Consider the following 13,535-nt stretch of genomic DNA (forward strand, 5'->3'; position numbering starts at 1 on the left):
GGAAGGCATTACCTCATAAATCAAAACTCCTAGTGCTATTTTCATCCCAAACAGAATCCGTAGTTGGAAACCAGTAAAACTGAGCAGCACTTTTGGGTCATATTCTGGCGGTCTGTTTTCCCCATGCTGTGTCTTATGGGGAAGATGGGAGGAATGCCAGAGGACAGCAACATCTCAGAGCTACATCAGAAGCATTAGCCTGAGGTCTCGACTCACGTGAACAAGGAGGAAAAGGGAAGCAAACACTGTCTAGGCTCTTAAGTGTATTCTGAAGCGGGAGTCGGATTTTCTGTTACAGATGCCCCTGACAAATCCAATGCTGGCAATACGGTGGGACACCATAGGGGAAGGCGCTCACGCTCCACCGGGAAGGTTGCATCTGTTTTCAGATTCTCTTCCAACACCAGAGGCACGTCCAGTATTCTAATTCCCTCTACTCTCATAGCCACAGAAATGGATTCTCTGGCCCTGAGTGTGTGAGTACCAGGTGGATGGTGGAAATGGGACTCGAGCCCATTTCCTTGGCAGAGCTGCTGAGAAGCCGTGGCCCTCACCTGGAACAGGGGCGTATAGCCCTAGCCCAGATCACCCTTTGCTTCTTTTTGCAGAGAGCCTACGTGAAGTTTTCGAGGCAGGTTCATTTTTACTTCACCCCAAACATCATTAGCTTTTTCTCTGTCTACATCCCGGTCTGAATTCTAGGATATAAGAAAGACCCCAACCCAGCTCTCCATCGAGTCCCCCAGCAGCTCTAAGTGGTGCCGAGAGGTACTGTGTGAAATTCCACAGTTAGAGCCTCATCTCTCTGCTTAGAATTTTGATCTTAATTCAATGCAAATATTCCTTTAAGACCATTTTAAACACATGGAATTTTTAAGGGCAAGAGGAATCTAAGGGAATCAAAGCACTTGCAAAGGTATGCAGACTATTCCTTGCTTTTGCCTTTGGCCAATCTGTTCATGTACCCTATGAATGTTCATGAGCCTTTGAGCAAGATTAGCTCAGGCTTTTGCTTTTCCGGAGTCAGGGGCAGCGAGGAGGGTGTGGGGACCGAAAATGAAAATACCCAAGTAAACCAACAGTGAGCAAGTTAACTGTGGGCGGGAGTAAACACTTGTAAGAAAAGGGGATATGACAGAAAGTGACTAACAAGGCTGGGCTGATGATGTATGGATCTGGGGAGAGGGGCCTGAGGAAAAGAAGGTGGAGAGAGAAAAGCCAGTGTGGTCAGAGGATGGTGGGGAAGGAAGAGAAAGGGAGCGTGGTGGGAGCTGAGACTGGAGAGAAAGGAGTGGGTATACGCGTGCACGCATGTGCGGACACAGAACCATGTGTAGGTGTGTGTTCACATGTGTATATACATGCAGGCATGCATGTGTGTGCACGTGTGTGAACATCAGGGTGAGGGGGCAGCGCATACCGCATAGGGCCTTGGAGGCCAATGTCAGGGGGCAGGCTTTTATACTGGGAAAGATGGAAGTTGTGTGGGGGGGTAATTTTTGTGATATACAGCATGACTTTATTTTCTAAATCCTAGTAAAATATGCATAACAAAATGTACCACTTTAACCATCTCTAAGCATACAATTCAGCGACATTCAACACATTCACTCACAATGTTGTGCAACCATCATTATTATATATTTCCAGAACCTTCCCAAACTGAGTGTCCATTAAACACTAACTCCCATTCCCCAGCCCCCCAGGCCCTGGAATCACCATTCTATTTTTTTGTCTCTACGAGTGATTGCTCTAGGTACCTCACAGGTGGGGTCACACAGTATCTGTCCTTGTATGTCTGGTTCATTACATGGAGCATAATGTCTTCAAGGTTCATCCATATTGTAACACGATGAGTTATGTTTTAAAAGTGTCCCTCTGGCCACTGCCTTGAGGACAGACCATGAGGAAGTATGAGTAGAAGGAGGGAGGCCAGAGGGGCCATGGCCCTGATAGAGGTGAGAGAGGTTGGGAGGGGAGACACCGGGGAGCCCCTGGCATTGCTTGCCCGATGGCACAAAGGTGAAGGTGGAAAGTTCCCTGAGATTCCCTGTGCCCTCGGGCCCCAGCTCTGCCAAGGCCTTTCCGGGGTCAACCTCACGAGGCCACCTGGGTTACCTTGATAAAATTCACTTTGCAGTGGCAGGAGTCATCATTCAGGTTCTTGATGACAATCTCTCCATAGTGCTCGATCCATCTCTGGCCACTTAAGATGTTATGGATGCAAGAGGTCACTTTGTTCCACTCAAAATGATCTCCGAAGCTAAAAAGGAGGCAACAGTGACCTTAACGATTCCCAGAAGAACCAGCAGCAAATGCAAACAAATATTGCTATTTAAAAAAATAAAGCCCCAGGATGAATTACTCATTCCTTCATTTACAGAACCAACACTGACTGAGGACCTAAGCTGTGCTGGGCATCCTGAGCCTCCGCTCTCTGAGGAGACACGCAGGCCACAGAGGGCCACAGTGGGCAGAGCTGGGCACTGTGGAAGCTGCCAGGGACTTCACTAGAAGCTGGTGATCTCCTGGAAAAACCTACTCTCTCCTTTGACAGAGGAGAAAACTGAGAGCCAGAGGCGACTTGTCTAAGTCATCAGACTAGAGATGGGAAGTGGCAATGGGGACGGTGTGGGGATCTCACAATCTCCTCTCTCTCTCCACACACACACATGCATATGCATATATATATACACACACACACACACACACACACATACATATGTGTATGTATATACATATATGTGTGTATATATAACTATCCTACATATAAATCTTAATATACACGTGTCTTATAACTTTTTATGATGAGAAAGTATTCAGGTACTACTTTCAGAGTCATATACCAGTTACGAGGATAATGGTAATAAGACCAAACACTTAACACAGCATAGACTCTGTGCCAAGGACTTTCTTCAGTGCTTTACAGATATCGTCTGTTTAATCTTCACAACAGCCCTACAGAGTAGGTGGTCCTGTTTTGTAGATGAGGGAACTTATTGTCAAACCAATTAAAAGAACAAAACAAAACAAAACACATACTCAACACCATGGGGTATAATGGGAATCCCATTCCTAAAGCTGTATCTTGGCCCTAAATTCTACCCAGTTCCCAACCACAGAAGAACTTACGCTGGCAGAGTCACATGGGTTGTGCCAATAGGAACAATTTCCATGGATTTGCCCCAGAATTTGTTTTTCCATCTCACGTCTGAAAAGAAATATCGATTAGTGCATATTTAGCAGGGAAGCTACACAGATCAAAGAGTTCTTGGGCTGGATAAATAATCACTATGTAGAACAGTCTCTCCGTAATAAAGTCCATTACATTATAGGATAACATTTCATTCAATACAAGTACCAACTGAGTATCTGGAACAGAATAAGGAAAACTAAAATTATAGATAAAGTCCCTCTCTTGGAAGAACTCATGGTATGAAAGGCAGACAAAAGTGAAAACGAGTAATGCTCAAACAGAGAAGCATGGGCTATAGCTAGGTACATTGTATGATGAAATGGAGCCAGAGAAGCAGGAATGACCAATGCTCTTGGCGAAAGCATTAGAAGGGACAATTTAGATCAGGCTTTGAAGAATAAGCAGGAGTTTACCAGGCAGAGAAAAAGTGACAGAAGGCAGAAGACAGCTTGTCCAAAGGGAGAGAGGTATAAGAGAACAGGGTGTGCTTTTGTCCTATGGGTCTTGGATTGCTTAGAGAGAAGAGCAGAGAGACAGATTGAGTACAAGAACAATGGGCTCTAGGGGCGCCTGGGTGGCTCAGTGGGTTGGGCCTCTGCCTTCGGCTCGGGTCATGATCCCAGGGTCCTGGGATCGAGCCCCACATCGGGCTCTCTGCTCAGCAGGGAGCCTGCTTCCCCCTCTTTCTCTGCCTGCCTCTCTGCCTACTTGTGATCTCTCTCTCTGTGTCAAATAAATAAATAAAATCTTAAAAAAATTAAAAAAAAAAAAAGAACAATGGGCTCTAGAAGCCAGGCAAAGAAGTTTGGTATGTACGCCTTGGGGGAAATAAGATGTTTCTTTAGACAGAAAATGCATGCGATTATATACGAACTTTGCAAAGACAATTGGGAGAAATACAGTTAGTGGACCAGGAGCACAAGAGATGAGAAGGAAGGTAACAAGTTACAAGGCTGCTGTAATTGGTCAAGAGGTAAGTAAGGGTGAAGTGAACTAACACAGTAGTGGACAGAGTAGAAGGGAATGATCCCAGAACCTGAAAGAAGTAGAAATAGAACTAGTTGGCAAATTAGATCCAGATTCTGAACAACAGGGAGAATTTGTAGGTGATTTCATATTTTTCTCACTTGCATAAATGGTGGCACCAACAAGGAGAAAACAGAAAAAGAATAGAGTAGAGGGCACCTGGATGGCTCAGTCAGTTAAGCGTGTCTGCCTTTGGCTCAGGTCATGATCTCAGGGTCCTGGGATCGAGTCCTGCATCGGGCTCCCTGCTCAGCGGGGAGCCTGCTTCTCCTTCTACCCTTCCCCCCTGCTCATGATTGCTCTCTCTCTCTCTCAATTTCTTTCTCTGAAATAAATATCTTTAAAAATGAGAGACTAGAATAGAAATAGAATTTTAAAAAAGGATAGAAAAAGGATGGCATAGACAGGTGATCCCTCAGACTGCTGCATGACAATACACAGACAATGGGGGAGCCAAGGTGACAGCAGGGAGGCCAGAAGGGGGCCATGGCCATGATCCAGGAGAGGGACAGGGCTGGGACCAGGCAGCCCCTACCCACATAAATATGATTTCACTTACATAAAATATCCAGAATAGGCAAATCTATAGAGATGGAAAGTAGGTAAGGGATTGCCTAAGGATGGAAGAGGCTGATGGAAATTGGAAGTTGGGGTGGGAATAGGTATTGGCTAAAGGGTTGTGGGTTTTTTTGGAGTGATGAAAATGTTCTCACTCTCTTTTTTTTTGGATTTCTTTCATTCATTCATTTGTTCATTCATTTATTAATAGAGCTCAAACAGGGAGAGGGGCAGAGGGAGAGGATGAGAGAGAATCTCAACATACCCCGCACTGAACATAAGAGCCCAACACAGGGCTTAATCCCATGACCCTGACATCATGATATGAGCCAAAATCAAGAGCCAGATGATCAACTGATTGAGCCACCTAGGCACCTCTGGAGTGATAAAAATGTTCTTAAATTGATTGTCATGATCATCGGAAAATTTTGCGAATATATTAAAAATCACTGGATTATATATACCATTTAATTAGGTGAATTGTATAATATACAAATTCCATCTTGATAAAGTTGTTACCCCCCAAAAAAGATAATTGTTGTTTTTGTTTTTTTAAAGATTTTATTTATTTGACAGAGAAAGAGATCACTAGTAGGCAGAGAGGCAGGCAGAGAGAGAGGGGGAAGCTGGGCTCGATCCCAGGACCTGAGATCATGACCTGAGGCCAAGGCAGAGGCTTAACCTACTGAGCCACCCAGGCACCCGATAATTGTTGTTTAAAGCAAAAACAGTAATGATGTATTGTGGGGTTTATAACATACATAAATAAACATTACATCTGCAATAGTTACAAAGGTTAAGAGAGGGGAAATGGAAGTATATGTGTAAGTTTCTTATATGTAAGCGGCATATTATTACTTGAAGATAGACTTATGATATATTAAACATATATAATATAAAGCCTAAAGTAATAACTAAAAAAAAGAAACAAAAAGGTATAGCTGAGAAATCTACAAAGGAGATATGATGGAATCATAGAAAGTACTCAGTTCAAAAGAAGGCAGAAAAAAAGGGGGAACAAAGAACAGATGCAACAAACAGACGACAAATACTAAGAGGCCACATTTAAATTCATCTACATCAATTATGATAATAAATGTAAATGGCCTAAACAACCTGATTAAAAGGCATTGAAATGTCAGATTGGATTAAAAAGCAAGATTTGGGAGTTGTGAGCCCTTGTGAATAGGTGCGATTGCCCAGGAAAGGGCTGATGAGGAAGAAAAGAAGACAGCTAAGGAGAAAACTGTCATGTAAGGTAAGGAGCACACAGAAACTAATTAGAGAAAATCCGTATTATCCGTAACTTAAAAATAATAATAAAGGGCTTACAGGGTCAAAGACATTTAGCAATTAGAAGGTTAGAGATATTATAAGAATTATTCCCAGAGGGTTTCAGTGAAAGTTAGAGATGTTTCTAATCAAGCTTCACCTCTAAACTTTAATAGCAAAGATTCAGAAAAAGTACAATAGTACTTGTACGCTAAACTGGTAATATTGTCTCTAGAGAAAGGAACTGGCTGGCTGGGAACTGGGGTGGGGGAAGGAGCTTTTTTTAACAGCAAAGGAGTAAATCAAGTGTTGTCACTGTTGACAGAGAAAAATGCTTTAAAATTTTACGTGTGTGCTCATTGTTTGAAAAACCAGGATGCTCAAATTTTCCTTCTATAGTATACTGTGCCCTTTGAATAAACATATGTTAACAAAATTAATTAATCCATTTAGAAAATATTTGCAGTCTTACTTATTCTTCAGAATAATTCACCCTCCTCCCAAATCCAAAATCCAAACGGAGACAACTGCCAAACTAAAAAAAGTCAGCAATCTAAAACATGCTGTTTAGAAATAAAATTAAAACTTTTCAAAAGCAAGAAGAACCCTGTTGTCTAAACTCTGATAAATACCTATAAATATTTAGTGTCTCTTGAATACACAAGGCATTTCACGTGGCTGTGGAATTAGAGAAAAAGTTACAGGAATAAGTGGTGGTGGCCCAGACACAGATGGAGAATTTTTTTTTTTTTTTTAAGGAAACAACTAGATTATCTTCCTGAATCCTTAATTATGAAGTAGACAGGTGTTGGTAATTGTTCAGGGGTGACAGGCAAGAATGCCAAGTGGTGTAGATCCATACAACAAGGCCCAAGTCCAGGGCCTACCTGTGATCTTAAGAAGCACCTGCAATAGTTCTTGAATAAAATAGCTCTAGAACATTAAAAAAAAAAAACCAAACCAAAAACGATGTGGGCCAAATATATGAGCACATTACCTTGCCAGAAAACAAAATTTCCAGACTCAGCGTGACATGCAGAGATAGGTGGATGGTGGCTGACCTGATGGAAACAAAGGCCAGAAAACAAAAAATTAGTTCACTTTTGTGTCTCATGAAATCCATTCCTTCGCCCTTGCCCTGAGAGGTAACAGTGTACAGTGTCTAAGTGAATGAAAACTTCAGTTTTCCTTCAACAAATCAGTCCTCAAGAGGGCGCTCCTCATACAGCCAGCCCCAATTTGCTCATCTTGCTGAGGACTGAGAAGAAATCAGGTGCACGGAAGCCTCCCGAAGTACAGGAAAAACAGCCAAAAGGTAAATGTTGGGGATAGAGACACGTTTTGAAAGATGTAAGAACAAAAGCAGGGTCTCTCTCAAATAAATAAATAAAATCGTAAAAAAAAAAAAAAAGATTGGTTGAAGACAAATTTTTAAAAGAATAATGTTTATTTTTTAAAATTTTATTTATTTATTTGAGAGAGAGAGAGAATGAGAGAGAGAGAGAGAGCACGGTGTGGGGGGAGGTCAAAGGAGAAGCAGACTCCCTGCTCAGCAGGGAGTCCGATGCGGGATTTGATCCTCAGAATCCAGGATCATGAGTTGAGCTGAAGGCAGTCGCCTAACCAACTGAGCCACCCAGACGCCCCAAGAATAATGTTTCTATCAAAAAGAGCCAAGCAATTGTTGAAGAAATGTTAGTCATCTGCTAAGGAAAACACTTAATTCATTTTCTGTCAAGATAAAAAAAAATCTTGAGTAAATATGTAATTTTGTTCCAGGAAAGAGAATTCCCTACAATGAAGACCGTTGGACATTTCTCTGGATTTTGTCACTGGGATCATTACTTCTGTGCTGTTCACTAATGAAGAAGCTAAAGAGAAAACCCAGCTCCCAAGCTGGGTTTCCTCATTATCTTAGTAACTGGAGGCAAGTGAGAGGTGTACATATTACAATTACAATTCAGGACCAGTGAAACCAGATGAATGCTGTCAGCAGCATTTCAAAGTTTCTCTGACTTAGCTGGTTCTTAGCAAGTATCTTACATTTAAAGCATCTAGCCTAACTAACGCCTGTATATTACCCAAGAGGAGACCAACATCAGAAAAATTCAGCAGTGTTTCCCAAACACACTGACAGGAAAGAAACAGACGTAAACCTCAGCACTTTAGGTTTACATCAGCGGTTTTCAGTCGGGAGGTGACCCATCTCCAATCACTCGCCTTGCTCTGGACCCTCGGCTGTAATGAGGAACGGGTCTGAAAACCACTTGTACGGGCCTGTTCCTTAGGCGGAGAACTCTGGGATAGGATAGGATAGTCTAGAGTTGTTTCGCATGCGCATGTAACTGACGGAATTTCAACTTTACCAACTTGACCCGAAGAAAAGTAGAGACAAAGATTTCAATAGTTCACGTATCTTTCAGGTCTCAAGGAACATAAATGCCAGATCTGATATGAGTAGGAGATGCAAATTTGCTACTCCTTGGATGGTTTTCATTCCCACAGGCCTCTTAAGAATGTAGCCCCTCTCTGTGCCTATGGGATTTTCTTTCTTTCTTTTTTTTTTTTTAAACTTCCCCCCGCCCCCAACAGAGAGATTGAGAGAGAGTGCAAGTAGGCAGAAAGGCAGGCAGAAGGTGAGGCAGTAACAGGCCTGAGCCCTAATGTGGGGTTTGAACCCAGGACCCCGGGATTATGACCTGAGCCAAAGGCAGGTGCTTAATGACTGAGCCACCCAGGTACCCCCTATGGGATTTTTTAGGGCAATATTCACTTTTAGCCTTCTTCTGGCCTTCATTGTCTTTTTTTCATTGAACTCCTTGGAGATATTTAATATCACAAAATGAGGCATTCTTGTTCCCCCTTCCTCCCCCAACAGCTCTCAATGAAAATAGTGGAGTTAACTACTACACCTTGGGATCATATCAAACTAAACCAGGGAAGACAACCTGCACCCTATTTCTTCCTCCGCTCCCCCCACCTACTCCCCAGTGCAGCAGGTGAGGCGCTACGGAACGTTCTCCTTCCCCCAGAATGTAGGCATATTTTAAAGTAGATAATTAAAAGTGGATCATAGTCATTCCCACATAAACAATATGGTAAAAAATGTAGGGTTTGCAGTCTTGATTAAGAATTTGGCACTTCATAGGTGTGGCCAAATCTGGCTACAAAAATCAAACATCAAAGCAAAGTACAGTATATACAAACTATAAACCTCTTCTGTAATAATTTTAAATCCCATAAATCTGGGATAAATATACTATCCACATGAACTATAAAAGAAGCCCTATCATACCATTAAATCTATACACACCCATAAAAATGCAACTTCGACCTTTTAAAACTATTGTGTCAGACACATGAATCAGTGCTTAGCAGAAGACCTTTATGTGGGTTCAAAATCTGTTTTCTGAACGAATAAATCTCAATGGTCAAATATCAATGATTTTGCTTATTTTTTTTTTTTTGGCTTAAAAGGGCCTTTGGGAGTGATTTATTTGGTGTGCATTGCTTTTAAGAAGTTTACAAAGCTTCCCAGGAAAATTGAAGTGAGGTCTGATTTTTTCATTGATATATTTTCTCACAACAGGTATTTATTCATTCATGAAACATTTCTGGAGCATGTGCCGTGTGCTGCACTAGCATCAGGGAATGAGGGAGGGCTTCTGGAGCCCCAGAGATGCAGGTCTTAACTCGGCAACGTCATCTAATGGCTGAGGGGCCTTGAGCAAGTTTTTAAGTCTTTGGGCCTGAGTGACCTCATCTATAAAATAAGGCTAATACCACTGGCTTCGCAAACAAAAAGATGACACATAGGAAATTATAGGATCTTGTGCTGGTATGAAGTGGGCAGGGACTAAAATTTAGCCATTTTTCATGAGTAGTATTTCCATTTAGTCATCATGGTGACCTTGACCTCATGTCTTTATTAGTCTTATTTTATAAATTAGGAAACAAAGAACCTCTCCAATGCTACATGGTCAATTGGGGGTGGCTTTCAATTGAGGTCCTCTGATTTCAAATCCAGTGCTTTTTCCTTTACATCCCAGCTGTCTCTCTATGGCTGCTCTCAAAGCTGGGCTCTGGTCCTCCCCAAAGCCTCCACACACCGTTAAGATCCCATCTCATGGATATTTAGACAAAGAATCTTCTGAGTCTGAACTTCCAATTTCTCTGAGTCTCATTTATGTCATTGTAAAATGAGGTCTGAGGTTCTCTCTGACTTCAAAATGCTCTAAATCTAATTCTCAATGTCTCTTCAAATCCCAGCACCAGCGGATGTCAGCCAATTGGGAAAAGATTATACTAAGGCTTTGACTAACTCGAAGGCCCATTGAAAGGGGGTAATTCAAGGCTCATAATTTAATTTTTGTTGATGGCAATCTTTCTAAAATCTACTGGAACAGAGAACGACGAGCACAATCTAACCTTAGTGTTGGATTTGGTTGAGTTTCTATTCTCATTACATCTTAACCCAGATGTAACTCAGAAAGTTATTTGATTTTGAGTCTGAACTGACCCAGCCCTGAAGGAGACAGGGTCTGTCAGCTTAAAGGGTAAATCCAATTTAGACGGGTTTATAGCATCCCTCTCTGCTTCTTCCTCTCCATCCCAAATCAGAGCAATCTTTAACTGGTTAAGATCCCCAAACATTCGGAATTTAGTATATATGGTCCTTACTGTTCAGGTATTTTTATGTAGCTTTCTTTCTACAAGCCCAAAGTCAGTGAGTTCCCCTACTAGTTGAGAATTCCTGTCATTTATTTGTATCTCTCAAGACTTTCTTACCCTGACCTGACATTTTTTATTTATGTTTTAAATGTACTTTATATAAGAGGTGAGTGGTATGGGGAGAAGCAGGTGGGGAAAGAGTATATTTTAATATTTGCGTATTTGTGAGGATATCTTTTTCAGATTTAGAAGAGTCTCCCTTAAATACATCACTTCTGCAGCTGCCCAAAGACCTAACTATAGAGTCTACCTAGTCCCTGGCTCGCCTCCAACCTCGAAGGACAGCTTGTAGAAGAGAGGACCAATGCCAGGTGAGAAATCATGCAGGTGCCCGAGTGTTCATGTTTACCGACTGCCTCTGATGTGTCCCTCGCTGTCCTAATCCCTGGGGATAGAAAACATTCTGGTGCATAAGTGGGCAAGATAGATAAGGAAATAAAGAAATAGATAACATAGATAAAGAAATTTGTCAGTAGTAACAGGTGTTAAGGAGAAGAATGCAAGGCATGAGGATGGGAGGATGGTAAGTGGGAATGCTATTCCAGACAGGCAGTAGGAGCAGGACTCTCTACCATGGAATCCTCTGGGGCTAGGAGAAATAAGGAAGTGCACCACGCGGAAAAACAGGAGAAGTGCATCGGAGGCAGAGGACACGAGCACTGCTCAGGGCTAGCCAATGCTCTGTATGTTTTAAGAGAGGCAGAAGGCCAGTGCCACTGACACTGAATGAGCAGAGGTGGGAGAGGTATCCAGGGCTAGTATCTTGGTGGGGGGAGAGGGCTTTGTAGGGCCATGGCCAGGACTCTGGATTTTATTCCAAGTGACAGGGGAAGCCATTGGAGGGTGTTGAGCAAGTGTTGCTCCTGTTTTGAAGCAATTGCTCTGGCTGTTGGGTGAGAAACTGGCTGTGGAAACAAGAGACAAGCTAATGAGTCTACTGCAATGATCCTAGTCATTAATTACCCTGGCTTGGGCTTGGAGGCCAATACCAGTGGGGGAGCCAGTGAAAATAGCTGGCTGTGGAAGGAAGGCTTCTGAAGGAAGACCCCAGGATTTGCTGATCAATAGGATATGGATTCTAAGAAAAAGCTATTAAGGATGATGCCAAGGTTGCTGGCCTGATTTTTTGGGGAGAAGGCAGTTGCCAATTATTTTCCCTACCCTGCATGTTCAGGGTTCATCACTGTTTGACAAGCCCATGGCTTCTTTTCAAAAGCAGAAACAAAACACACATTAAATGATAACTTGACCCAGAAGTGGAGAGCACTGGTTTAGCAGCCTTGGATTTGATCCATCGTTAGTTCTCTTTGAACAGCCTGAATTTCCCTTCTGAAAACCTCTTTAAATAAGATGCCACTTTAATCAGTAGTGACAAACTCTGCCTGCTAATAGATAAAAGAGCTATTTTATTGTGAGTGAGCATGCAGGGAGAGAAGTGATAAGCATGGTATTTATAAGTCCATCCAAGAATGTATGTTCATAGTTCTCGTGATGAGTAACAGAAAAGCAAGGAGGGCCGAGGCCAGGGAGCAAAGGGAAAAAAAGACTTCATTTGAATCTTTTATGGGTTAGTGACTGCCAATAACTCCATTTAACTTTTCAGTCCTAAACTCTAAACAGCACGTGGCTGGGGGAGGGGATCCAGGGGGAGTAAATGATTAGAATGGCCCCAACAGTCATCCGAGACCTGGAGTTCCAGATCATCAGGAACGATCTTTTAGGTAATAGCTTAACTGCACAGCCTTTAGATACCAGACCCTTCCCAAAGGTCTACAAACAGAAGCAAAGCTAACTGAAATCAGTTTTCTGAACCAGTCTCATCTGAACCCTGTCTCTGATGACACTCCAAGCCAGCTGCTTAGCTGTCTGCCAGGCGGCAGGAGAACCAAGTCAGGAAGAACCTGTCGGTAGGACACTTGATCCCTGAGGAGAAAAAGGAAGTCCTGTCTGAATTCCCCCTTTTCCGAGCTCATGTAGACGGCCAAGGCTGAATCACAGTTCTCGGCACATCAAACTCCTCCCTGGAGAAGGTGGTACAGCCGGAGGGTGGAACGCAGGACAGGAATGTTTATGATTTACTCGGGAATGTTGCTTGTTCACAAAGGCCACACCCCAGAGCACAATGGGAGCTGGGCACAAAGTCCTACCTGCGTTTGGTCTAAGTGACAAGGGCAGGCCAAGTTCCAGAGTCTGATCAGCATACCGAGCGCTTTTTTCTCACCAGAAGCCAATGACCCCGGCAGCTCGGAGCACTGTAACTACACCTACAAGAGACAGGTGAGGGAGGGAGGCCACTGCAGGGAAACAATGGGCACTGGGAGAGGCGAATGCTCCAGGCCTCGGTTTCCCTGCCTCTGACTCATCCTCACCTCACCTGCCACACAGCGGGTATTTTGAAAATCAAATAAGAGTCTGTGCGAGTGTGAAAGCACAAAGGACCCTGAACCTAACTGTTCATTGTTGTGAGGAAAATTTGAGCAGCCAAGTGCTTCCTCTGGTTTCTGACCACATGAGTCATTTTGAAGGGGCATTTTGGGGTCTTTGGGGTGAGAGACGACACAGAGGAGCAACCTGGTGTGGAGCCAAACTCTGTGAAGAAGCAATTATCTCCGTGTCTTCAGCCGCTGACCACTTCAAACAACCACATCCCCACCCAAACCACAGAACGACACCGTCCAGAGGCTTGGAGTAAAGGATAGATGTAGCTTTTCAAATCTCGAAAACTCCACAGAAGAGCCGAGTTACCCTAGTT

The 13,535-nt window shown here is 43.0% G+C and overlaps 1 protein-coding gene across 1 annotated transcript in view; it reads right to left on the bottom strand.

The window, feature by feature from the left end:
* OSBPL3 (oxysterol binding protein like 3) overlaps window positions 1-13,535 on the bottom strand; it is a 177,123-nt gene that overhangs the window by 12,147 nt on the left and 151,441 nt on the right. Inside the window, exons 17-19 of the mRNA XM_080818509.1 lie at window positions 7,050-7,113; window positions 3,133-3,211; window positions 2,119-2,263 (exon numbers count right to left, since the gene is read on the bottom strand). Coding sequence (XP_080674635.1) covers window positions 2,119-2,263; window positions 3,133-3,211; window positions 7,050-7,113 — 288 coding nt within the window. The remainder of the gene's footprint in view (window positions 1-2,118; window positions 2,264-3,132; window positions 3,212-7,049; window positions 7,114-13,535) is intronic.

The sequence above is a fragment of the Martes martes genome, assembly GCF_963455335.1.
Source record: "Martes martes genome assembly, chromosome: 11".
Lineage (NCBI taxonomy): Eukaryota > Metazoa > Chordata > Mammalia > Carnivora > Mustelidae > Martes > Martes martes.